The sequence below is a fragment of the Pezoporus occidentalis genome, unplaced genomic scaffold (assembly GCF_034315485.1).
Source record: "Pezoporus occidentalis ecotype Australia unplaced genomic scaffold, CSIRO_AGI_Poc_V1 ctg86, whole genome shotgun sequence".
In the NCBI taxonomy this organism is placed as follows: Eukaryota; Metazoa; Chordata; class Aves; order Psittaciformes; family Psittacidae; genus Pezoporus; species Pezoporus occidentalis.
Genome location: NW_026916220.1, coordinates 4723937 through 4751020, shown reverse-complemented (window position 1 = coordinate 4751020; position 27084 = coordinate 4723937). Strand labels below are relative to the sequence as shown.

General features: G+C 42.6%; 1 protein-coding gene across 2 annotated transcripts in view; it reads right to left on the bottom strand.

Moving 5' to 3' along the window:
• Nucleotides 1-9821: 9821 nt before the first annotated feature.
• DGKQ (diacylglycerol kinase theta) overlaps nucleotides 9822-27084 on the bottom strand; it is an 87966-nt gene continuing 70703 nt past the window's right edge. For both annotated transcript variants that reach the window (XM_062604457.1, XM_062604458.1), the window contains exons 16-23: nucleotides 23554-23705; nucleotides 22029-22177; nucleotides 21293-21474; nucleotides 19711-19811; nucleotides 14835-14981; nucleotides 13538-13649; nucleotides 11579-11731; nucleotides 9822-10425 (exon numbers count right to left, since the gene is read on the bottom strand). In XM_062604457.1, the coding sequence (XP_062460441.1) occupies nucleotides 10333-10425; nucleotides 11579-11731; nucleotides 13538-13649; nucleotides 14835-14981; nucleotides 19711-19811; nucleotides 21293-21474; nucleotides 22029-22177; nucleotides 23554-23705 (1089 nt within the window). In that variant the 3' untranslated portion in view covers nucleotides 9822-10332. The remainder of the gene's footprint in view (nucleotides 10426-11578; nucleotides 11732-13537; nucleotides 13650-14834; nucleotides 14982-19710; nucleotides 19812-21292; nucleotides 21475-22028; nucleotides 22178-23553; nucleotides 23706-27084) is intronic.

Below are 27084 nucleotides of genomic sequence, written 5' to 3'. Positions count from 1 at the left end.
GGCATGCTTGTATTTACAAGTCAGCAGGCTCCTGGTCAGAGCATTTGTCTGGCCAGACTCTGTGCCTGATCCTTGCAGGCTGTTCTACCTCATTAAATTCTGTCTATAACTGGTTTTTTGTTCTTGTTTTCCTTCTCTCTGCGATCCCCTAGCAGGCTTTTAAGCTGGTTTTCTGCACAGACCAAGAGTATAGTGCCAGTTACAAGAGAGGCCTGGGAAAATTGAGAGAAACAGAGATTAATTCAGTAGTGAATTCTGAACCTCATTAGTTGGTGAGAAGGCACAGGGTTGGCCCATTTGTATTATTCATGTTGATTCTGCTTGCCTGTATGTGAGTGTCTGCAAAGGCTGCTGTATGTCTGGGCTGTTTGCAACAGGCTGGTCCTGGGAATGAGGAAATACAGCCATTGCCACCATGTGTCCCAGCACTTGGTCATGCAGCCCCAGCGGGAGGAATCCCCTGTATGCTACTGCCCACCTTCTTCACAACAAGAACGCATCTGTTTCAGAGGGCCAAAGTTGTCCTCTGATGGCCAATCTGATGTCCAGAATGCCCCCAGATATCCCTCAGTTTAATTTTCTTCTGACTTAATCATTGGTCTAAAAGGTTTTTTGCTTAGCTGAGCTTCAAAGTGTATTTGTCTAGCTGGTGACTGAACCCGCTTGAAAGTCAAACTGGGATTTGTTGTGGCCAGTCCTCTTTCCCGGGGACACTAGTTCCCCTTGATGGGAATGTGGCATGGCCACATTGCAAGGCACGGGCCTCCAAGAGTAGGAGGGAAGGGACTGCTGGAAATCATCCACTCTGCCTGCAAACCAGATCCTTGCTGTTCTCTCAAGCTCAGAGGAGGGCAGGGGTAAAATTTCCTGGCCAGTCATCATCAGTATAGGCAGAACATCATGGCATCCTGGAAGCACCTGAGTTCCTGGACGCCTATTGAACTATGAAGATACTAATCTTCCACTGAAGACTATGGTGCCTCATCCTGAGATGTCAGGTAACTTCACCTGGTACCTTTTCCACCACAGGCCACTTCAGGTGTACTTAAACATGGGATGCAACCCTCTGGCTACTCAAACAATCCCTTGTCCCCTGAATCCCTCCCACAGTGGATTTCTGGAGCCCCAGTTAGGAAACTCCTTCATTTGCATTTCCTCTCCTTCTTTTCCTGTTCCCTTTGACAGTCAGAGCACTCTCATTAGGCTTGAGTAAAGGCTTTGAGGCCTCCCTAAGATGGGTAGGATTGAGGATGTGCCTTTATGTTCACTAAGCAACTTTACAGGAAGCTTCACATGGCACCTGCCCCACAGCGTATGTCTACTGGCTGCCTCCTGCGGGCAGGTTGTGGGGGCCATGCATACCACTTCGAGATGTCAATGCTAGAGCCTCTAGCAGTGCTCTCCTAAGGAGGATAATCACTTCATCACTGCATGCTTCTTCCCAGGTACTGGAGAACTAGATCACACTCCCTTTCTCTTTTAGGACTGTGTACAAGGATGAATGTTTTGGTCATGCAGCTTGAAAAAGTTTACCTACTGCACTGCATGCTGTTGTCTTGCAAAGATGCACCACAAGCCCACCTGCAGCACTGAGAGGATTTCATCACATTCTGCACCCACAGTGAACTGAAGACCTGCAGGGTTTTACCCCTGGACAGCCTGGCTGGGTCCTGTAGTTGCTTTAGTTGAAAGTGTTGGATTGCAACGTGTGACAGTTGAAAAGAAGTGCATGCAATGTGAAGAGCAGTATGTAACACCACTAGGACCTGAAAAAAGTGTAAGTGCCAATTGGCTTTTCCCAGTTAACAAAGAAAGGGCAATGCTTCTTCCATTTTTAAGGCAAGCTAGTACACCTAAAGCTTTGTTAAATCATGAACACTTCAAGGTTTGGATCTATTGTGCTGGGGCTTTTTTTCCCCTCTGCATGAAGGTATTTGTTTGCTTCCCCTTTCCTCCCAGAATGGCAGTCTTGAAGTGGTTTTCTATGTATCTTTTTTAAATGTGGCTATACCTGCTTCAGAAAGTCTTGATTTGCAGCCCAGTAAGGAACAGTAAGGTACCCTGAGATGCTAGGACAAAAACAAGCCCATCCCTGTTCTGCAATCGATTGTTAACAGGTGGGGAAAAAACAATTGCTGCAAGGCAGAAGAAGGGTTTCTGCAGCAGAGATATCCCACATGGAGGTGTCAAGCTGATGGACCCATCAGCCTTGAGAGGCAGGGTGGGAGCTGATGGGTCTTGCCCTCCAGGGAGGGATGGGATGTCCACCCACAGTGGGGCTGAGCTTCCATCTGGGCTCAGCACTGTGGACAGCCATTCCTCTTGCCCCAGCTGACTCCCTCCAAGGTTCACAGGGTGTGGCCCTTGCTTTATGCAGGCGAGGCCCACCACTGCTCAGGTGAGCCAAGCACAGTGTGGAGCATGCATGGTGCTGTTCCCTGAAAACAGCCTGAAAACACAAGGCCATGTGTTTCCGCACAGGAATACAAATAAGGCAAGCAATTGCACAAAACTACCTTGGAAAATCTGTATCATCAGTGCTATTACAGAAAGATTTTACCAGTTAACATAAGCGCTACCCACAGAAATAAGGGTACAAGAAGTGTTTGAATCCTGTAAGGGTCAAACTTAGTGTGTAGAAGTCATCTTAAAAATGAAAACCTATGAAGTAACACATGGTTTTCTCAGGAAGCGTGACATGGTCTCGAACATCACGGCTACAGAATACTGATAAATGTAGTGCTCAGCTGACAGAATGTTTGTCTCTGCAGAAGTGTATTTCACTGTTTTTTACAGCACGACTATTCCACAAACATCCAGGATAGAAGAGATGTTGTATTTTTCACACACAAACTCTAGTTACAGATCTCTGGAACTTGTATTAGAATACAGAATTTCACGTGCAAAATGTACAATCAAACACAACACACATATTGCAAAATATATACAGAATTGTGCTAAGAGCATAACCCAAGGACAAACAGATGTTTAAATAGAAGAGAAAAATTCATCTTTTATAAATTACTTTTTTTAAACCAATTAGTACACTCAGTATGTTATTTGTAGACAAGTTACCACAGCATAGTGATGTGTCTCATTTGCAAGGCAGACATTGAGAAACAAGTTACATCATTAAAAGCCTGTTTCTGAGACCAGTCCACAAGTAAACATGTGTGATAATGCATTACTGGTTTGAGGCACGCAATATGGAAACAGTTTTCACTTTAATGCTTATACTTAGGCTTTTTTTTTTTTCTGAGAATTATTAGGCAGATGCACAAAGAAAAAGCACTAGACAGTAACTAAACTGTTCTATGGTCAGCTTGCCTTATCTTGTTGGGCCAACACGACTTATTACCAATGTATTAGAACATTCACAGGAAATGCTTTAAGACAGAGTATCTTCTCAAAGTTGGGCTACTTAAATAATCTGCAGTGAGAAACACAGTTATTTAAGCAATATTGCAGCCACAGTTTGAGAAGACTTAAGATGTGATACGTGATGTATGGGTATGCAGGATGTTATTTATAAACTCTGTGATGCTTTACATTCAAATCAGAGATGCTCTCTTTCAGTAATCAGAATGTACAGCTTCAAGGTAATGATTACTACTATGTGCACCATTGCTAATTAAACTACCCTAAGGATAACTTGCTTTTGGCATGTTCAGAAAGCTGGAGTTTTAAAGCTATTGCTGTGCTACAGATCCCCCGAATTTTGCTTTAAAATAGCAGTGAAGGCTTTATAAGCACCTAAAAAATACACAATAAATAGTAACTCTTCAAGCACCTCTTGCTACCCAGTTTGGCAAGGTCAGCAGCACAAAGAAAGGGATGCCACAGCGAGGCAAGCTGGTAACTGATCACACAGGCAACATGCTCATTTGCAACTTCCTTCCATCAGAAAGCAAAAGGACTAATGCATGGCACACCCTTTGTGTGGACAGGGAGGACTGCAAGTGCCAAACAGCCCTGTGGCCAGGCACACAGGTGGCCTCTCCTTTCACCTGTGGTGATGTGCATGGGGAAGAGGTTCTGCCTTCTACACCCCATGTCTGTAATTAGGAGTTGCCGCCAGAGGAGTGATACGGGACACACACAATGTAAATGAACCCACATCTTCTGCAATCAAGTCATCTCCTAAGTAACACACGGGAGCTGTGCACACTCCTGTGGGTGTGTTGCTAGGAGAGATCAGAGGGATAACCCGCACCAGTAACTGTGCCCAATCAAAAAATACTTTGCTTTGGGATACATCTTTAATATCTACACACGTTTATTTCAAGACTTCAGACCAACTTTTTCAGCAACACGGAATGCTCATAAATTATCTTCACAAAAAATAAAGGCAATCTTTCAGAAAACATGTTCAGTACAACTCTTGCGTCAGTAGAAATTCTGTCCTTTGGGTGGCAGAAAAGTCATAATCCCCATTTAAATCTCTCCAAAGGGACATAACCAGGAATCTAAACCAGAAGGCAATTTTTTCATTAATTGTCATGGGAAGCACAAACAATGCTTCCAAAACACTGAGAGAGACTGTACTGTTTCAATAAGCATGTATGGGTTTACAATCAATAGTCACTCTCCTGTAAACATTGAAACTGCTGGTCTAACTGCAGGATAAGATTAGTAATTTGCACTCATTTCACTGCACACATACAATGGCTACACTGTTAATTACATTAAGTAGCAAAAGGAATGAAGGCTTTAAGCTGGATCACTCCTGCAAGCCAAGTGTCAAATCAGTATATGTTGACATTATAAATAAAACTTTAACATTGCTTTTATGCATTATAATATCAAGTCTAATAAAAGTAAATCTTAGAGTAGCAGCCAATTGTAACTGTTTAAATATATATATATGAATTTTCAGTCAGTCAGTTATAAATATATACTGCGATGGGAGGAAGATAACATCTCTCATTCCCAAGCAGGCTTTCAAGGAGGACACGATATAAAGCAAGGAATGCTGCAGTCCAAGTCCTAAACAGCTGCATTCTACAAACTTGTTTTCATCGTTACCTGAAAGTGCATCTTTGTATCTGTAGAATCATCCCCATATCTACAAAAAAGTACAAACACTGCAATTTTGCCACACCTTAAGCCTATCTAACCTGCATTTTCTGTTAAGTGCAAAACCTGCAGGAAGTGACACGTGCCCTGGTGCAGATAAGATCAAAGCCTGAAAATGAGGCAATGCTTGTCACTAGGAATCCAAGGTAGTTCAGTAGTTGCTGAGTCTTTGCTGCAGAGCTATTAAATGGCTGAAGTAGAAGCTGAAGGGGAAACTAACCAACAGTCTAAGCCTAACACCAGGGCCATATTCTGGAGTAGGATGTCCGTTCCCCTGCTCTCCACGCACTTTCACCACCACAGACTCCCGCCTTTGTTACCAGTTTCAGTATGAAGGCTGGGCCAAAAGGGCAGGGAGTCAGCCTAGCAGAAGAGGAAAAGCACAGTTACCGTGAAGGTTGTAAAGAAGAGGTATGAGGCACACACAGACTAAAAATAGAGTATCTAATCCCAGGTCGTTCAAGTGCACCCCTCCAGCACATCCCCAGTTTCAGTGCTGGTGTATGGATTGCTGGAGTATGGATCGCTGGCTGTGCCACACACAGTGTATCTGCGCACAGTCAGTACGTTACAAAACACCTATGCAGCTAAATCTGTTGAGTGACATAAGTCCTTTTTAAGTGTCACAACAGCTCCTCTTACCTTCTCCTCCCACAAAATGAGGCTTCATTTCATAATGTCACATTTACATGCCAACAGACTGCTGCATACTAATGTGCATGCGTAAATGCTTAGCAGTTCCAAACAGCTGATATTTTGAAAGTGAGTACATTGTTCGCTCTTGAAAGAAATGCAATCTGTACAATACTTGTAAGAGGGTAACTGTGAAGATTAATGAACAACTGTCTATACCAGTTCATTTAGGTTTCTCCCTTAAGTCTTGCAGTGAATTATGCTACAGCTTCTTCTAGTTTTTAAAATGCTAAAATTGCCATTAGACATGCACAGACGTGATCAAAATCTGAAAGAGCAAGAAGAGCTCAAACTGTGCACATGCAGAGACTACTATAAACACAGTTGTGCTTTCACTATATTGGCATCATACCTTCTTGTAAAGCACATCCTCATTAGAAATATGTGTTGGGAACCTCAGTGGGAGCAGGAAGAGAGCAAGCTCTGCCTCCTGTCCAAAACTGGTGAGGGAAAGATCCAGAAGTAAGTGCTATCAGAATGCTGTAACACAGCAAAAGCTGTACAGGTAGGCACTGTGAAAGCAAATACAATAAGGCTTATTTTTAAAGGGTGTGTTTCATGTGCACATGAAAAAGTTTTTCTGTAAAATAACAACAGTTTCATTTAAAAATCAATGCAATTAAAAGTATCAATTTTAACTATACAAATAAAGTGTGAAAGCCATGGTGGAAAAGCAGCAAATGTTCTGAAGTAGCTCCTGTATCCTGGGAATAAGCTTTCAAATTTGGGTTCTGATTCAAGACAGAGATAATGTGTTTACCCATCAAAACAGATTTTAAACAGATGACCACCTTCTCTTTGCAGTAGTGGGCTATCTGAAATGAAGCATGGTTTTCAGGACCCTTCTCTCCCCCTTGCTGGCAAAGAATTGTAGGACACTAGTAGAAGGTCTGGAGCTCCTACCTCAGTAGGAGAGGTGCTAGCTGTGCTGTCTTGTGCCTGCCACAGTTTACATGCAAAGTAAAGGGCAGGGCAGTGCAGAGAGTGTGCTCAGAATAGCAATAGCCCATGTCTCCTCCTTGCCTATAGACTATGGTTCCTGGTCCTGTGTCCCTGGTGCTGACTGACACTTAATCTTGACAGAATCAAACCTCTTCCCAACACTTTTGTTACTGTATTATTTAAAGCACTTGGACAAGTTACTGCTAGGCTCTCACACAGTGTTACTCAGAGACTCAGTGCTAAGAATCAGTTACCTGCCCGTATCGCATAAATTATATGGCACTGTTTTGCTCAATGTAAAGGATAAGTCAAAATGTTTTCATATTAACTGCGAAGAGTTACCTCCTCTCTTCAAGAAAGTCTAACATACTATGGAAGAAAATACTAGACCTTCTCAGATACTATGTGTGATGAAAATGTAAGAAAAAAATATATCTTGATACACAGGCCTTTACACTACCTGAAACAGGAACATCTTAATAGAGGGGTTAAATATTGAGTTTCTCCTTTTTAAAAGCTTTACAGCAGCTTTTCTGTCTAAACTGTCCAGGAATCTGTTTTGTCTTCAAAACATACCAGGCATTATTTTATGATGCACAGAGACCTTAAATGCTAAGTGCATTTTTCTTAAGACATGTTTTCATTCCAGTGTGGCATCTGCTGAAACAACACGTGGGGGAGTTGGGTTCTGGAAGAAAAGAAAAAGTCAAGAGAAAAGAAAAAGTCAAGAAAAAAAGAAAACTCAAAGCCTTCCTGTTCTGCACCAGGATCCCCTCTGGCAGTTATAAGGAGAACACATTTCTGTCACCTTGCTACCATGACACTACCTGACCCAAGGCTGGTGCAGTGTTCCAGGCCTGGAAAACCCCCATGGAAGGATATGCCACAGTAAGGGGCCCTCTGATTAAAAATACCGTGACCCTAAAGTTTCATGTTATTTCAGATAACAGATACTGAGCAAAAGGGAGAGAGAGCCAGGTCCTTAACGAGCCAAGAACATGAAACATGGTCAGCTGCAGGATTCTGTATGTCTGGAAAAACAGTAAGACAGGTTGATTTACTTAGGCTGCAGAAGATGGTCAGTACCAGAAAGCTGAAAGTTTACACATGCTTTCTGTAACAAAAAGTCAAGTTTTCCTCTCCATTACTGAGTCAGCCACTGGAAAAAAGACCATGCATTCTTTCTCTTGCCATGAGGACCAAAGCAATTTCTCTGACTTTCTGGACAATTACAAGCAGCAATCAATTTCACATTTCCTCTCTAATTTGTGAGCTTCATCCTGAGAGAGCATACCCTGAAATACAACAGTCTACCCTTCTTATTTGTAATGCTGGTACCAGGATGCCAGAAGAGCTCCAGCTGATCCTTCATGCCCAGGTTCTGAAGCAGAGACAACTCTGTGTTTAATGATGAGGAGGTGGGGATATTAGCTCTATACTATCCACACTATCTCCTTCATATCATGACTCCAGTTTGCATGCTGTATAAAGAGGTAACATGTAATCCACATGGTGAACATGAAAAACATCCTAATATTAAATGAACAATTTTAAATATTAATACCCTTCACTGAAAACAGGAGTCAGTCCTCTAAACACATCTCAACTAGAACACTAAGAACAGAAGGAATCACTGAACAGTACAGAGAAGCTGCAGGCAGATGCCATTTTTGCATGGCTGTTTGTTTATAGCTTTAGCTGTATCATTCTGTTGCTATAGATAACTGTCTTGCAGCACCCACATTGACACGCTTGTCTGCACCGTGACTGGAAAGCAGAAAGCACAGGTACTGATCATATGTAGCTGAGGCTGGCACAGTGCTTAGAGTACTGAGCAAGACCCACCAAGAACTGCCTCAGCATGTGGCTGGCTCCAACACAGAACAGCTTTTGTGTATTTCAAAGTTATATTGCAGTCCTCTGAAGCAGCTGGAGATGTTTTCCTAGAGGCACTGGCAAGAGGAATGCTCCTAAAGCTTGAGTGATCAATTCATACCATGCATAGATAAATTAGTTATTACCACACAATAGAGGACAACAAGTAAGCCCACTGGCTAGTGAATGGAGTTTTGGCAACATAGCTTAAGTAGCTCCAGGCAGCAGATGCACACAAGTGGCAAAACCAAGCAGCACAACTGGCTCAGAGGGCTGCTTGTGTATGATGCTGACCTGAAGTGAAAGGTTCAGTCGCTAGAGAACCACAGTGAGATGAGACCAGCAGAGATGCGAGTGAAGGCCAACACAATTATGGCTATGGACAGCAGATATGTAATAGTGAATGACAGATCAGCATGTCTGCTCTAATGCCAGTCTCTAGCAGGAAGCTGTTCTAGATCCCCACAAAAAAGAAGTACCTGATCCCCACATCTTCAGCAAATGGTAAGCACAGAGAGATTATCTCACAGGACCTGACAGAGGAATGGCCTCTGGGAAGCACACACACACACCAAGTAGAAAAGAGAGTCACTGTGTCCCTGGGCCCACACTGGCAACAACACCTACCAAGACCTTGAGAAGGCTGTCCAGGTAAGTGAGTTTTCATGACGGCTATTGCATTCCCAGTTACCTGAAGCCTACAGCATGTTACACACACTACAGGCTTCAGTACCACCTCAGGCTACTCAGTGAAGCTACACTATACTTCGGTTCAGCTCTAATATATGACTGTGTGTGCATTTACTAAAGTGAACACTAAATGGTACTTCTTTTACCCTAATCAGTGATGGTTATTTTAGTCTTCTAGCTTGCTGTTAAGTAACAGTCCAACTGTGATAAATTAATCACAAGTAAAGACAAGAAGAAAAGTCTGGCATCAAAGGTAATGGTTTCAATGACAGAAAAACATCAGTATAATGTAATACCACCTCAGGTGTTCTCATTCCTCTTTTATATGAGAGCGTAGCTGCTGAAATTCAAATGCCTTTTAAAATAGGCTTTGGCTGAATAATATAGGAGAAACTAAGCTGAAAACTTGCTCTACAAACTGCTTCCCCTTAATTCATTCTGTCCAAATACTGTTGAACTAAACTCTGAAATATTTTGACTCAACTTTCTAGTACTTTCTGTCCTCCCAGATCAAAGGGCTCCTTTAACAGAAATCATCTCTCCTGTGTTTTGTATTTTTCTCTTTATGGTAGTACTGTTTCAGTGCTGCTGTTTGGACTGATCCAAGGAGTTTTCAGCAGCTCACGTCTTTGCCCTTTTCTAGCTGGGAGGCACACATACTGATTTATGGAACAATGCACCAAAATTTATCTATGGAATGGTTTTCTTTAAGAAACAGCTGGGAGGAGGGGAAGAGTCTTTGTAAAGGTAGATCAGAAATCTCAGCATCTTGGAACTTCTGTTTGGCCTCAGTTTCTATATACATGGAAAAGTAGGAAATAGCTTATGGAAAAGCAACCCAAAGTAAACATTTCAGATGTGACAAGTGGTATATAACAGTTATTTTTAACAATGAGGCACTATCTTTGAAAGACAAAATAGAACTTGATACTATCAAAATGTAATGAAAGGCACGCTCATAAGCAACTCTCTTCACTAGCTGTCTGCACTCTTTTACTGAGCCATCTTGGTATCTAAAGTAGGTCTGCTGCATCTCTTCTGAGCACAGGTCTCCACTTAGCGTCCTCCTTCAGAGATGGACATATCCCCTCGCATCTCTTTCATGCTTCCAGTTTTTTTCTGTTTCTTGGATTTCTTCAACATGTGGACCTAAAATAGAAAGTTTTAAATGAAAGTGAGCAATTAAGTATCTGTAGTCACCTATAAGCAGACCTAAGGCAACTAACACAAGTAAAATGTTGGAACTGCAACAGAAAAGCGTTTAAATACAGAACTACCAGAAGCACCTATCCTTAAAAAGCTAGAGGATTAAGTGACTTTTTGCCATAAACATATATACACATGTATGTGGACATATATAGATAAGTGTACGTATTTGTGTGCGCATATATTCATGTGCACACATATATATATACACATTATATACAGATTAACACTATTAGTCACTAACCTGATAGAAAGATTTAAATATTTCTCACTGGAAGGACAAAGTTAGGCATGTTCTCTCTCATTTTTCTCTTTCCCCCTTTTTCTCTCAGGAAAAGAACAAAGTTTAACATACTGCAAAACATTTGAGGTGTGACCCTCTTTTTCACCATTTTGACTCTGCAAAGGCCATTTTTCTGGTAGCCCTCCCAGTAGGGCTACACACTTTCCAAGATTGACAGCAGCAACCTGTTTCTGAGAGTTGAAAAGGCATCCTTAATGTAGCAGACAAATGTGTACACCACTGTGCACCAGGAGTCAGCTACTGCAAAATGTTTATTTCACAATTTCAGAGTCAATAGAGAAGTTAAATTCTTAGGTAACTGATGCTTTTGTCCTTCTACATATACACTGAGGTATGACTGTATATCACCCAGACAGTGACTACTCCAAATTCTCTTTTTCTCAGGCCCTCCTCCTCCGCTACTCAGTCATCCTTTTTGCTGCTCTCTGACAGACCTTCCCTCCTCCAGCACAACCAGCAGACTGCTTGCTACCTTGCAGATGGCATACTGCCATGGCCCTCATAACTGTAGTCTGCCCCAGGGCAAGCAACGCTGCCTGGAGATCTCAATGATGGGTAAAAAATTTAAGTCATTAGGCTGAACTGTTTTTCTAAACACAAGCCTCATGTGAGCCAGTGGAGAGGGTCCTCAAATCATCCTCTGCAGAAACTGCTATGTATCTATCCAACAGTTACCATACTATGACAACAAGCTCCTTTACAGTTAAGCATCAGAACACGATAGGCAGTAATATGATAATATCCACTGGAGAAACAAAGTCAACTTGCTAAAAAAAGATCTACAGCCAGTACCTTTGGTCCTGCAGCAGAAATGATAATCTGGCCAGGGGCCTGAATCCAGGGCTCTCCATCAACTTGAACTGGAATTGGCTTTAGGAGAGTTACACGAAAATATGAGCCTTGGGCTATACGGATGCCTGATCGAAAACCACCTTGGACTTGACCCTGTTTGGAAGTAAAAGCCAGGATATCAATCACCCCAATAAACCAGAAGCATAAACATTAGCTACACTTTTGGGTGGTTAGAATTTTACTCTCACCTGACATTTTAAGTTATTTTACTTAGAACTGCTTAGGCAAAACCTGCACAAGATGCCTTTACTGCAGCGTTCATTATTTTAAGTTAGTGCATGAAGACGAATGCAGATACCCCTGTGGGCTGCTGCTGGCAAAGTAACTTACACAATGAAGCCATGTGTACACTCAGGTTGGCCAAGGAGCATGCACTCACAAAGGTCTTGTTTGCTTTTATTTCCCCCCACCATAACAGCAAATACAGTTTCTAAACACGTTGCTATACACACAGACCAGCACATACATCTGAAACTTGGGTCTAAAAGCACTTTATCGAACAGGGAGAGTTTTGCCAAACTCAACTTCAAATTATATATATACATATATATATATATATATACACATATATATACAGATATATATATTATGTACTCAGCTGAGTGTTGACTGTAAAAAGCAAAGCAAAGTAAACTTTCCTGCTACACATTCTCTTGGGGAACCTGTACAGACACCAAACATGGAAGTAAAAACCTTAATAGAAGATCACAGAACCAGAGCATGGGTTTGTTAACATTTATATTCCAGAGCAGTGGGTACATACCTTGTTGCTTCTAATTTCACCCAGCTTTTAAGGATCTCTACCAAACTACTACTTCTAATAGAATTTTTTATATTTGCCTTTCTTTAAAAGATCTAAATTACAAAATGGTGAAGTTCGCCAACACCAAAGATCAAGCTGCACAAACAGTTTTAAGCATCCACCCACCTTTCCATCTCACTGGTTGTATGGGCTAGTTGTCTTTACTTGCCTGATCATATATACTTTTTCCAGCAGCAGTTTTCTTAGTATAATGAAAGAAATATGAAGACAAAAACAAGCCAGCACCTCACAAGATTGCATCACTAATAGCAAGCCATTGTTAAAATACGTAATAATGGAAGAATTAAAATTGCACAAATTGAGTCATAACCATCTTTGCAGAAGGGTATACCATTTGCCTCACATAGCATCAGGATCAAGGGCAGTATCAGATTCTCAGAGACAGGTGTTGGAAAGCCTGTGGCAGATAATTACAAAAGCCACCTGTCTAGGGGAAATGACTGTGATCAGGTATAACAAGAATTTTCACAAATACACCATCTGTTTTTGTAATATCAGAATAAACCCTTGTTTTCATCCAAGAACTGTTTGGCTTTGACACCATGATATTTATATATACCATAACGCATATGCAAATATATATGTTTGCATTTCACATGTATGTATATATGCATATTTCTGGCCTTGGCCTTGCTTCGAAACCTGCTTAAGTTATGAAGCATTTCCCCATCCACTTTTAATAAGTTCTTCACACTGCTATTACTTATTCTTACCCCACCACAGATTTCTTTGCTTCCATTCCACCCACTGTAGTCTGGCACTTCAACCTGGACCTTCACAGCAGGCCAGTATACAGGCAATGAGAGTGCACTGCTCTCTTAACAGGTATTACAGCTGCAGCTGAACTCGACACCCCAATCCCTTGTTCACAGACAGCTGATGCTGCCCATTAATTCTGGTTATGGTCTATAACCATTTCTGTGTGACACAATAAGTACCTGAATAAACAATGGTTAAACCTTAACACCGATGCATACTTCTTAGGACTAAGCACTTACAATGCACTGTTTGTTACAAAAGTAAACTTGTCTGAGAAAATGTATGTTTCCTCAGCTCTTAGTGGGATGCCAACTTACCATGTGAACAACGCCTGTCACACCAACAACTTCCAGCAGCCCATCATCAATGCGTGGCTTCTCAAAGCGGTTATCACTGTCGGACCCCCAGAGGTCAGCTCCGGACCCCCAGCTGCATGGAGAGCACACCACAGTGACCTGCTGTCTGCCATGAGCACCCTGCCTGGCTCCCTGCTGAGGGCAGCTAGTTCCACAGGCCTCAAAAGCTAGACACTCCACAGTGTTTCTGCACTTCAATCCTCTGAAATGCTTCTAACACAATTTTGCTTTTTGTGCACTACTGACCCTCCTTAAGGCAAATCACTTGTTTATTGTTTTAGTGCATTGACTGCTCAGTACCAATTGGGATCTTTTCTCCTCCATAGTTCTCTTGTGCAGCGTACACTTGTGTGTGCGCACATGTGCACACATGTAAGGATACATGTATTTGAATAAAAAGTTGAAACATTTTCGACTAAAATAGAAAGAAGTACAGGCAGTTTAAGACAAGAGTGGCCTTGGAAAAAGAATCGTATGGCAGCACTAGTTACTTGCTGGTTTTGTACAGAAAAAGCCCTGCCTCTACCATCAGCACATTTAAAGACGCCAGGTTTCCTGCAGATTTGCTTCCTTCCTTCCACAGCAGTAACTCGAGCTCCCTGCAGGTGTCAGGACAGCCCCACAACCCTGCAAAAGGTACCTGAACTGTGGGTTTTCCACAGCTACCTGGGTAGCATCACCAGCTACACAGCACTGACCAGCTGACTGTAGGACCTGGCCAGTGTCTAACAGTTGAACCCTGCTCAGGCACCTGGTCTAGCATGCCAGAAAGCATGTGCAAGTGATGAGCTCTGATCCTTTTGAAAGTCATGGTGAAATCCAGTGGACTGTTCAGTCTGGGGAAGGCTGGAAATGGTAGTGGGCAGAAACCACAAGCCTACTACCATGTCTGAAAATTCATGGTTTATGGGAAAACTGCTCCATAAGACTTCTGAAGACCTTTGGTAAGGAAATCATTCCAATTTACTGTTAGACACAGAAGAAATAGCAAATATACAGGGGTTTGCACTGGGAAAACAAGATAGTGGAGTGACACTGAGTTTCAACAGGGCAGAAAAATTATGTCAAAATGGTATTTAGAGCTAGCTCCTTAAGCACAATTGCAAAGGGAGCAGGTCAGGCAATAATCAAAAATACCAGTGATAATCATCTATTAATCTGGACCATTTAACATTTATTTGATGCTCAAATATCAAGCAGCATTTCCACACATAAAGCCAGACATGCATACACACAGGGTCCTTCCTCTCCTTTTTACCTGGGTATATTAATAAAAATGAGTCCTTCAATACTTGGTAACTCCACCTCTTGCTGATCCACTTGAAGCTTTATGTCTTTGTGTAGATTTCTGGTATGACTTATCTTCTGCAGCCCAACTTTCACGTAAACTCCTTTGTTGTGAAACCTAGGAGCAGACAAGCATCCTGTAACTAAAAGGTAAGGCCCAGTGTAGCACTTTTCCTTCTATGAGATATGGCTGAAGAGATTGTCAATTAAAACCCTCTCCAAATTCTTGTAGCTTTACTGCAGAAACAAAGCATAAGTCACAAACTGCTGCTTTATACACCTTTTACTTAAGGGATAATTTGTGCTGTTGAGGAATGTGGAGATCTGTGAAATTTTATTACAGAGAAATCAACCCTTCTTAAAGCATTGCCTGAGTGCAATGACTCTTCGAAATGTAAACTTCTGGGAAAACTGCATTTTTAATTATGATCTAGAAGTCCTAATGAAGCATTTTTAAATGTTTTCTCAAGCAGTGCTTGAGAAACCTTTGCAAGTCTTTGCTTCACATATTGCTCATTCATTTGAAATACACTCAGGTGCAGAAACTCAAAACCTGTGACAGAGCTCTAATGGCTCTAATTTTAGAGTAAAAAAGGATGGAGAAGACTTCATGGCATCCCTAGAAATATAAAAATATTTTAGGAATTACAAAAACAAAATGTTAGTTAAACACACACAGTATTTTCTTCTATAATGGAAACCTCTTCATACACAGCCTTCAGGACAACCTTAAAATAAAAAGTGTAAATTTTCATTGTTTGACCCTACTAGCAAATGGTGTCACTGGAATCCAACTCTGCAAAATCTCTTGTAGCATTATGTCTAAATGCCGTAGACATTCATGTGGGGAAGACAGACAGTTTAGCATGTGGGTTGCAGTCAACTCTTCAGACAGAGACTCTTCAGTTCTTTTACATTATTACACTGGGAATGATTAGTCCTACCTGCTAACAGTTTTAAACAGCACTGAATTAAAGGGACCTGACATAGCACCATTTAATATATATTTAACGTAAGCTTCTGTTCCAGACAAGACAGTAAGATGTGCCTATATTAAGATGGATTTTGTCTAATTTGGATACAACTGGAAAATAATGGAGTATCAGTAGGAAACACAATAAATAGCCCCAAGAAGTATTTTTATTGCATGAAGAAGGAAGCCTGCAGAAACTGAAAGAATACAACACAGTACCATAACTGCAGACATAGTCCTGAATTACACGACTTCAAAGAAACACTTATGGACCACTGCGGTCCACAGGATCAGAGACACTGAATACCACAAAAAAGGATAAATCTGTCAGAGCTTAAATCCCATCACTCCATTCTTGCATACATATTCCCTTCCATTTATGTATCTTATTGGTCTTAAGACCAGGTAAGAACAAACTGATTTCTGTAACATTACCCCACCAATTCCTACCCAATGGTTCCGAAAAAAAAAATAAAATTATGATTAAAATAGCCAGCCGAGCTGGGAAGGTGATGTTTGCATACCCAGCACTAGAGAGAACCATCTCTGCACATCCACACGTGTGACATGATCAGGGGGAAAGTGCCAGTGGAAGTTGTCAGTCTACTGATAGCTGTGGTCAATAACATACTAGCTTGCCCACTTTGGCAGAAAGAATAGTCATCTCGAGAAGCAAACCGCTGGGAAGGTACAATTGCAGACAGCAGTTTCACCGCAGTCAATTGGCAAGGCAGGAAGGAGAAAGCTGTTCTTGAAACAGTCTCCAACACCTTATTTGTGCTGAAGTAGATCAAGGTCTGTATTAGGTGCGACCCATGTTGCAGTCACTGTTGTAAAGGACAATGCTGGGGCTGAGAGAGGAGAGCAGGGCGTTACCTAAAGCTCATCCATCCCCATGGAGCCAGTGATCCCCGCGTCAGCTGGGCTGCAGCACTTGCACCATTATGTCATCCCAGAACTATTTGGAAGGCTTGCTAGACTACAGATATGTGATTTCTTTTCTCATCAATTTCAGTGATTATGGGAAGAAGAAGGGTTGAGGGCTGCCTTGGTTGCAGCGACCACGAGATGGTGGAATTCAGGATCTTGTGTGGTAGGACCAGTAGAATACCAAGTAGAATTGCAGCCCTGGACTTTAGCAGGGCAAACTTTGGCCTTTTCAAGCAATTGCTAGGGGAAGTCCCATGGGCAAGGCTGCTTGAAGGTAAAGGGACCCAAGATAGTTGGTTGGCATTCAAGGACTGCTTTTTCCGAGCTCAAGATCAGAGCATCCCGACACGTAGGAAGTCAAGGAAGAGGGCCAAGAGACCTGCGTGGCTAAATAGGGAATTGCTGGGTATGCTCAAGTGGAAGAGGAGAGTTTACAGGTCATGGAAGGAGGGGCTGGCCACTTGGGAGGAACATAAGGCTGCTGCTAGAGGATGTAGGAAGGCAGCTAGGAGGACTAAGGCCTCCTTAGAATTAAACCTGGCGAGAAGGGTCAAGGACAGCAAAAAGAGCTTTTTCAAATACATGGCAGATAAAACTAACACCAGAGGCAATGTAGGCCCACTGATGAACGGGATGGGTGCCCTGGTGACAGAAGATACAGAGATGGCAGAGTTACTGAATGCCTTCTTTGTCTCTGTCTACTCTGCTGCAGGCAGTCCTGAAGAGCCCTATACCCCTGAGACCTCAGATGAAGTCAGCTCAACGGAGCGGTTTGCCTTAGTCGATGAGGAATGGGTTAGAGACCAGTTGAGCAATCTGGACATCCATAAATCCATGGGTCCAGATGGGATGCACCTGCGGGTGCTGAGGGAACTGGCAGAAGTCATTGCTAGACAACTCGCCATCATCTTTACCAAGTCTTGGGAGACGGGAGAGGTGCCTGAGGACTGGAGGAAAGCAAATGTCACTCCAGTCTTCAAAAAGGGCAAGAAGGAGGACCCGGGTAGCTATAGACCGGTCAGCCTCACCTCCATCCCTGGGAAAGTGATGGAACACCTTATCCTTGGTGCCATCTTAAGGCATATCAAGGATAAGAGGGTTATGAGGGGCAGTCAACATGGCTTCACCAGGGGGAAATCATGTTTGACCAATCTCTTAGCCTTTTATGAGGAAATAACACGGTGGATGGATGATGGCAGAGCGGTGGATGTGGTCTACCTTGACTTCAGCAAAGCATTTGACACAGTCTCCCACAGCATCCTCACAGCTAAATTGAGGAAGTGTGGTCTGGATGATCAGGTAGTGAGGTGGACTGTGAACTGGATGAAGGAGAGAAGCCAGAGAGTGGTAGTCTATGGGGCACAGTCTAGTTGGAGGCCTGTAACTAGTGGAGTGCCTCAAGGGTCAGTACTGGGACCAGTATTATTTAATATATTCATCAACGATTTAGATGAGGGAATTGAGTGTACTATCAGCAAGTTTGCTGATGACGCTAAGCTGGGAGGAGTGGCTGACACGCCAGAAGGCTGTGCTGCCATCCAGCGAGACCTGGACAGGCTGGAGAGTTGGGCAGGGAATAACTTGATGAAATATAACAAGGGAAAGTGTAGAGTCCTGCATCTGGGCAGGAACAACCCCAGGTTCCAGTATAGGTTGGGGAACGACCTGTTAGAGAGCAGTGTAGGGGAGAGGGACCTGGGGGTCCTAGTGGACGACAGGATGACCATGAGCCAACACTGTGCCCTTGTGGCCAAGAAGGCCAATGGCATCCTGGGGTGTATCAGAAGGGGGGTGGTTAGTAGGTCGAGAGAGGTCCTCCTTCCCCTCTACTCTGCCCTGGTGAGACCCCATCTGGAATATTGTGTCCAGTTCTGGGCCCCTCAGTTCAAGAAGGACAGGGAGCTGCTGGAGAGAGTCCAGCGCAGGGCAACGAAGATGATTAAGGGAGTGGAGCATCTCCCTTATGAGGAAAGACTGAGGGAGCTGGGTCTCTATAGTTTAGAGAAGAGGAGACTGAGGGGTGACCTTATAAGTGTCTATAAATATATAAAGGGGGAGTGTCACGAGGATGGAGCCAGGCTCTACTCAGTGGCAAACAATGATAGGACAAGGGGTAATGGGTACAAACTGGAACACAAGAGGTTCCACTTAAACTTGAGAAGAAACTTCTTCTCAGTGAGGGTGATGGAACACTGGAACAGGCTGCCCAGGGAGGTTGTGGAGTCTCCTTCCCTGGAGACATTCAAAACCCGCCTGGACACATTCCTGTGTAACATTATCTAGGTGCTCCTGCTCCGGCAGCGGGATTGGACTAGATGATCTTTCGAGGTCCCTTCCAATCTCTAGCATACTGTGATACTGTGATACTGTGAAAAAGTACTATTATTGATTGATCTGCATGCTTAAACCATGACACAAGCAAAGGAGGAGAGTGCCTCTCCACACCTTTTAAAATCACAGTCTCACCTGAGATACAGAGATCTGTTTTTATTCTTGTTACCAGCACACAGGTGCTACCACAGCACTAAGCAAGGGTGGGAAAGGTACAAAGAAGTTCTGACAAGTGCGTTGCTCTGATAGCAGCACTGCTCTCCCTCCTGCTAAAGGCTTTGAATAAGAGATATTTCTACTACCTCAAAATTTCACTGAACTCAACACTGCAGTTATTGGCAAATACGTATATGTAATGACAGTGCTTCCAAAAACTGGTTTGGTGCTCTCTCTTGGTAAGGGGACGTGAGGAAAAAAGAAAAAAAAACCAAATAAAGCTCCCAGATTCTGTGCCTGCAAGTTCCTGGCTAACTTAAGCCCTCCCTGTGCCAGCTCTATGTCAAGCAATGTTGTTTGTGGATACCTGTAGCATTTCAAGACTATCAGTCATAGTGTAAGTTGGAAGTTACGCAATACCACGAGTCACCCTTCACCCCTGGTTTTCCAGGATTACCTGCTATTGAATTTCCCTGGTTCTTCTTCTCTAGCATGATGAAAGTCCAAGCTCAACTCCGCGTCAATGCCAAGACCACAGTAATTGTTCATCTGTACAATCTGGCAAAAAAGAAAAAAAATCGTATTATTTCCTCCTTGCGTTCACAAATGAAGAAGTTCCAAAGTTTTCAACAAAAGCAAGGTTCGTAGATGACCCTCCCGAGACACTTGCACCCCGACAGACTCTGGAACACATTTTCCAGAAACACTGTGCTAAAAGCAAAGCTGTACGGACAATTGTTGACGTGTGTAGTCATTATTTCCAAAGTATCTGAAACTTCTAAATCTAATCTTTAACTGCAAGTAACAAGCATAATATGGAAGAAATAAAAACAAATGCAGGAATAAAACCAACCCACCTTCTCAAAGCGATTCTATGCAATATCTGCACAAGTTGCTCAACACTAATGCCACTGTTGTTTCTGGCACTGGCCATAGGTTTATCATGACATGACTGGGAAGATGCTCTTCCTTACTTTGGAAGGGAACAAGCTTATGCCAGGTGAATGAAGAAGTTGACTTCACCTACTCAGCTGCTTTTAAATGGGTCCCTATATGCCAATCTCCAGTTTCTCTGGGTTTCAACCATTTCTGCAATTAATTCTTTCTTTGCATACCAGCTCATTCCATAGCTTTTCTACCCTAGCCCTTGACTCTCCCCACACTTCCCCTTTAAAAAGCAGATTAGGCAGTCATGGCAAATCAACCCCTGTCCTGACCACATGAAAAATAGCTGGAACTTGAGCAACTTTAATCCTCCAACTGACACATAATGCCTAGGATTTTCAGTGGCTGGACTATAATCTTGGACACCTGCTACCATACTACAATTTCCTACTTTCGTTTTGCCGCCCTTTGTCCAATTTCCTTGTTTTATCTGAAGATAAACACAACCACGATTCACACAAAGCTCTGAAGTTACCATCTATAACCAACATTTTTATTTTCCTAAACAGAAGTAAGAAATACAGACCCAGGTACAGGAAAAAAAAAAAAGAAATAGAACAGGTGCCAAAATAAAACAGATGCCATATATGCAGGCACACAATAGGAGTAAGATGACATAAGGATTTATTTCCTCTATTTGCTAGCAACTCCTACTCATTTTTTTGAAATGTTGCAAGGAAAGGTGAGAGTACAGTGGTGTGGGGAGGAAGTGCTTTTTGGTTGACACTCCAGATTCATGAGTATTCTGGGAAGTGTTTGGTGTTGCTTAAAAAAGGTTTTCTTATTTGAGAAATAAATTTCTTCACAGCTGAAGCAAATAGGTATGCCACTGTTGCTTGAATCTTTTCACTGATCCTCTATCAGACACTTTTTGCCAAGCAGCTATAAAGTGTGTCCTGCAGCCAACCAGTCCTACCAGAATAGAAGCACCAGCTCCAGATCTATGCTGTATTCACTAAGGAATAGCTCAGTAATGTCCAAGCTCAAAGACAGGTAAGCAGTAAAAGATGAAACTAGGTTAGTATCTATCTATCTTTGTGATTTCCACTAGAACAGCATTCCTAAGAATCAAATCTGAATGGTGCTCAGCTCACCTTTGGAGGTTCAGGTTCTGCAACACCATTCTCTGCACCTTCAGAGGGCTCATCTGCATCCAAAAGGATAGTCCAGCGGTCCATAAGAACATCATCTGCTTCATCCACGGAAACCAAAATGGAGTAGGGGTCCTCTCCACTGTAGCCAGCTCCCCAGCGCAAGACCCTCCCTAAGTCGTTACCTGGGGAACAATGAAGAACTCCAAAATATGACTGCATTTCTTAAGTCAGCTAGAAGCATCAAAAAGTGTATCTGCCCTGTTTCACAAATCAGACAGCATTAAGGTGCTCCAAACAAGTCACAGAAGTAGTGAGACTGGACTGAAAAGTTAACAAGCTGAAAAAATACCTGAAAGTTGTTGTATTGCACGTGGGCTTCGTATCACATATGAGAAAAGTTTTCATGAAATATGAAAAAACCTGTTTGTTACAGAGCTAAGAAGTCAGGGAGCAGCTGAATTCACTGGTTTATAGCAATGGCTGACACACCTATGATTTTGCCCTCTCCAGCTCCTGCCCACTCATACACACCCATGCCATTCGTTTTTCCTTCACAAAGCAATGACTGACAACATTTCCTTGAAAAGCTGATACTGCACTGGCTTCCAAACACCAGCCAGAACTGAGTCATGGCATCCCTACTGCAAAACTGAGATGTCTGTCAGATGGGTAAATAAAGACAAACTTTCTGGAGGACTTCTGCCCTCAGAAGAATGGTGCTTGCTGAGATTCTCACCTGTTCCTAAAGGTAAGATGGCAACTGAGGGCTCTGAGCATGCCAGCTTGTGCCTGATCTCCTCCAGTGCACCAAGGACCCAGCCGACAGTGCCATCCCCTCCGCACACCAGCACTCGGAAGGAGGGGACTTTACAGAACGTATGAAACCTCCATTGAGAAACAAAGCACAGGGTAAAATAAATGTTACAATGTGGTACGGGAAAAGCAAGTCCTCTTAATATGCTACTTAAAATAACACATTATTACTGTATTTCTCCTTTCTGCCTGTACCACTACCATCAGTTTCCGGATCAACTTCAACAAAGTGAATGGAACAATAGGAACTTTTAGATAAAGCTGTCTAAAAAAGTGAAAAAGATGCCGCTAAGATTCATCACAGCTAGAGAGAAACTGTTAATCACTTCCTTCTTCTCCAAAGACAGACATCTAACTATTCATAATTTCAATGTGAACATCTGTAACTCTCTAAATTCTAGCAGAGATGTTGATTAGTGGTAGGGTTTTTTAACATGGTCAGTCATACGACTTATAATACATTTTCTTCTTCCCAGTCCTATTTTCCTGGTCACTCTTACCTTTTGCAGCTTTTCATCCTACGTACCTACATATGATGCAAATTAATCTTTATTTCCCATTGCACAAGAAGCTGTGAACAAATGGAAGCATTTTGCCATAAAGCTACAGAAGGATTCTGTGGGCAAACCAAAATGAACGAATTACTGAAGTTGCAGCTTGAACTACATTAGAAAGACAACAGAATTATCCAGTTCTGACAAAAAGCTTAGTCTGTGCAACTTGTTTTCTCTTGCCTCCTGTGTAAGCTGCGTTTCTTACACAAAAGCTTTTGTTCTGTAGAGTTGTCATGAGAGTTCTTTGTTAAAGCAGTGCTGAAGGAATGAAGTTACTCTTGAGTAGGCCACAACCATCACTTTCAGTTTTATGAAGCTGGTAACAAGTGGTGTTGATTAAACCAAGTAATTGGTTCCTGCCTCCCTACAAGTGCATTATGTTCTGTTCCCTGTATTTAGAAATGTTGCAGCTGTGACCAGGCAAGCCCTGTTACTTCTGCAATCGTGGCCAAGTTTCAAAAGTCAGATAGAAAATTTTATTATAGTTTCCTGTTAGTTCCCATGAAACATCAAAGGAATAAAAGCAAAAATGAGTCCTCGTGGGGCAGTGTGACATTTCTCTTTCCATCCCCATTCGATTACAGAATATTTTTATTTTTAATAATGATTAAATCTGTGTTGTTGTAAAGTACGTATCACGTTCCCAGGACTGGGCTCTATTGCAACTGACATAAGCATGTCTACCAGGAACTACTGTGCTCTCTTTTTGTTACAGAACCAGAAAGTTTAAACCTGTTTTCACAATGAGAAGCAGTCAGGAGTGATCCACTGCTCTGGTCTTCAGGCACAGAACAGAAGCAGTTTCAATCTTCCCTGGCAAGTGAATCTGATCCATCTTTAAAAAAAATAACAAAGCAAAACAAATAAAAAGCTTTCCAAAATATGATGACCTACCCAGGCAATGGGCCACCATTGGTAAGTTCAAAGACCTGATGTGGGTTTAGCAGCTTTCTAAAACTGTACAGCAGGTCCCGACCTTTTAGACCACCGCTTTTTGGATTCACAAACACAAGAATTGGGCAGCAGTTCTGTGGTATCTTGGAAGCCTGAAAGAAGACAAGGAAAAGGATTAGCCAAAATCATTACTAGGCAGGAAAATTACTACTACATCTAAGAAGTACCTCCTGATGCTTAGTAAAAACATACATATTAGATAAATAAAAGCATTCAATGTCCAGACAAGGGGTAGGTTCGCTGCTGATCTTACTCTTCTGGGAAGTGAAGTTTCCTTAACCCACTCCAACTACACAGTTGATCCTAACATTAAAACCAAAGTAGTCCTTCCCACATGCTGACAGTAAACACTCCATGCCAAACAACAGTGTGAGGGAGGAGGTACCTTCCCGAGTCATGTACAATTCAGACACTTCCTTGCAAAGAGATAATTTCTCCCCAGAAGAGCTGGAACATTTGTGTGAAGTTTTGTGGTCATCTTAGAATACGTACTAATTTACAAGGACAAAATATTGCAAAACCAGCGTGTCTGGGGCAAATACTGGCATGTCCCTACCCATGAGAGGCCAAAAGCTTCTTTAAAAAGTAAGTATTTATAATTTTTAATGGGGAGGATTTGGTGTCCTTACTAATCCTTACACTTCTACTGAAGCTGCTGCTGAAAGGGCTCTCAGAGCATGGCCGTGTGACGGGGGAGCCTGGTGCCCATCCAGAGACCACTCCCCAAGACCGCTTCCTCTGCATATGGCAGAGGAAGGATATCCTGGGGTGCTCCATGGACTGCATGAGAATGATACCTGCAGCCCCACTGGAGGGCACCCAGACGCACCCCTTGGGACTGGTTTTCAGTCAGCCAGCCCATAAATTATGCTGTAAGAAGATCTGTGTGTCTTCTACAGAGATCAGAGAATGCCGGCACACCTTTCATATCTGCCACAGCCCCTACCACCAGGAAAAGTCCATAGGCATTTCAACGAGCATGCTTCAAAACAGAGACGTTTGACGCAGTCCCTAAATTGTGGTAATTTGTGTCTACAAATCGGACAGCATTCAGGGAACAGCAATTTGTCACGCAGCTGACAGGATGGACTCAGGGAACAGAACAACAGTGCTAAATATAAGTTAATTTAGACAAGAATGATTCAGGGGGCAGTGAGGCAGCAGCATGACTGCAGCGTGCAAACACGCAGAGAGATACCAACAGCTACAGAGGGGAGGAGACAGCACAGGGAGAGCCTGTCTGCTGCTGCTGCGAGCAACCACCAGAGCACAATATAAGGTGAAGAAAGGTGAAATCAGGGCAAATTAACCAATAACTTCGTGGGGAAGCAAAGTGATGTTGAGATACCTCAGACCACTGTCTACCTGTGATGTAATTTGGATGACTGAAACCAAATGTTCATCTGGGGTTTTCCAGTATTTGAGAGATTTCCTCAAATTCTGCCTTCCTAGAAGTGCTGGGTGCTAATCCTCTGCAAGCCATATCCTCCCAGACATGTGAAGATACCTGCAAACACACAAAAATCCTTCTCCTCTGTGTCACTCCCTGCACAAGCAATGCCCTCTGATGTTCAGCATGACTTGTAGGCACAAACAGAAAACACAGTGGGAAGAGGAACACTAAGCAGGTAACAAGGTTGATGATTGTCTTATGGGAAAGGTTTCACTGCTTTCAATATAACTATCTTGGATAGACATAGGCTGCAAAGCTGTCCTCACAGCCTCCAGAGAAACCATGTTCACACCATCCTGTGATGGCTGTTAGGTCAAAACACCTCTCACCTCCATGTTCAGTTTGTATTGGAAAAGGGGAAGCAGTCATTCAAAGCGTGCCCAACACACAACAAGGGTAATACATTTATTTCTGTCAAGCATATGGAAAGGATATTTGTAGCCAGAAAAGGAGGTCTAAGGAAAACAAATCATGCCACTGTCACAAAAGGGAAGGACTTTCTTGAGTCTTGTGTGGCTCAAGGATCCACACATCCAAATGAGAAGAGTAGATTTCCTCCCCTCCAGCCATCACAGACATTAATAAAAACAGTAAGCAGAGCTCTAGTTTTTCCAAAAGTAAAGCCCTTCTTATTACTCCATCTGCTCTTGCCCCATCATCTGCCATATCCTATTACAAATGTTCCTCCGAAAATCCCACAAGCAAAGAAAGGCAGAGCAGCTCTGAAAGGAAACACCACATCCCTTTGGGGTAATGGGGCAACCTGTTCCCTTTCTGCACTCCTTGTTCCAGCTTCTAATCTGCCCTATATTTCCACCTAAACACTTCCCATTTCTTCCTCTTCAAAGCTTTTTTACTACATAAACTTCATCTGCAGTCACTTCAACTTCCTGAAAAACATGAGCTATCTGAACCCTCAGGATTGGTCTAACGCCTGGAAGGTTGTGGGGCTTAATAAAAAAGGAAGTAAGGGGATAACAGAAAGAAACAATACTCAGTTCTGCTGCTCAAAGTAAATGAAAACATTTTCAAAGAAGGACAAGAGAAGAGAAACCAGCGCAACGTTCAAGTCAAATAAATACCTTACTTGAATGTGGACAAGAACATGATGACCTTCTTCAGGAAGTAAGTTTCTAAAAATACTGGTTTTGGACATCTAGAAGTGACATGTTGAACACATGTTTTATATTACTTGCTTTTACAGACAAGTTCTAATGCGCTGGGTTTAAAACCAAGTAACTAAAATAATTCACAAGGAACTGCAGGGAATCGCAATGATTTTTGAGATGTAAGCTCCAAGGCATTCAAAAGCACAGCTGTGCTTTGGAAAGTCGACTAGGATCTCACCCAAGTAAATATATATTGTTGCAAATATGTATTTACAGTTTCTACACAACTGCCATCTAAATTTCCTAATTGTCAGTGTCAATATTGTGCCAGAAAAAAGTGAAACATTTACCCTGAAAGCTAGGACGACTCACAAGCAGCTGTGCAGAATGCCTGGGGCTAACAAAATATCTGTCTGTAGCGTAAACAGAACAGCCGAAGCACTGGAACCCATCCTTGTTCAAGTATCTTTTAATGTAAATCCCTAACTATACCTGTTAGGACTAAACATGCCTATATAGGCTAAATAGAAGTATTCTAGAAAGTACTTAAACCTTACAGTCAACTTGCTTCCCACCACCACGCCTAATTACACTTAAAGGATTAAGAAACACTGCTGAGCTGCTAGATAAAGGCCAGCTTTTAAGAAAAACAGTTATTTTCCAGTGGGGGTTAAAAATCCTGTGACAGTTTGTACAGCAGAACAGGGAATTGCTTTCTGCAGATGCTCCATTACAACTACAGATGGCCACAAGGGCAGCGCTCTTATGCTGCTGAACATGTTTTAATCCCTCAATCAAGCCCCAGTGGGGACACAGAATGAGTCTGTTACTGGGCAGAGGCGGATGTGTGACTCACTGCCTGAGGGCTCCCTTCCCACTTTGGCCCTGGCTTCAGTGGCCTGCCTGAGG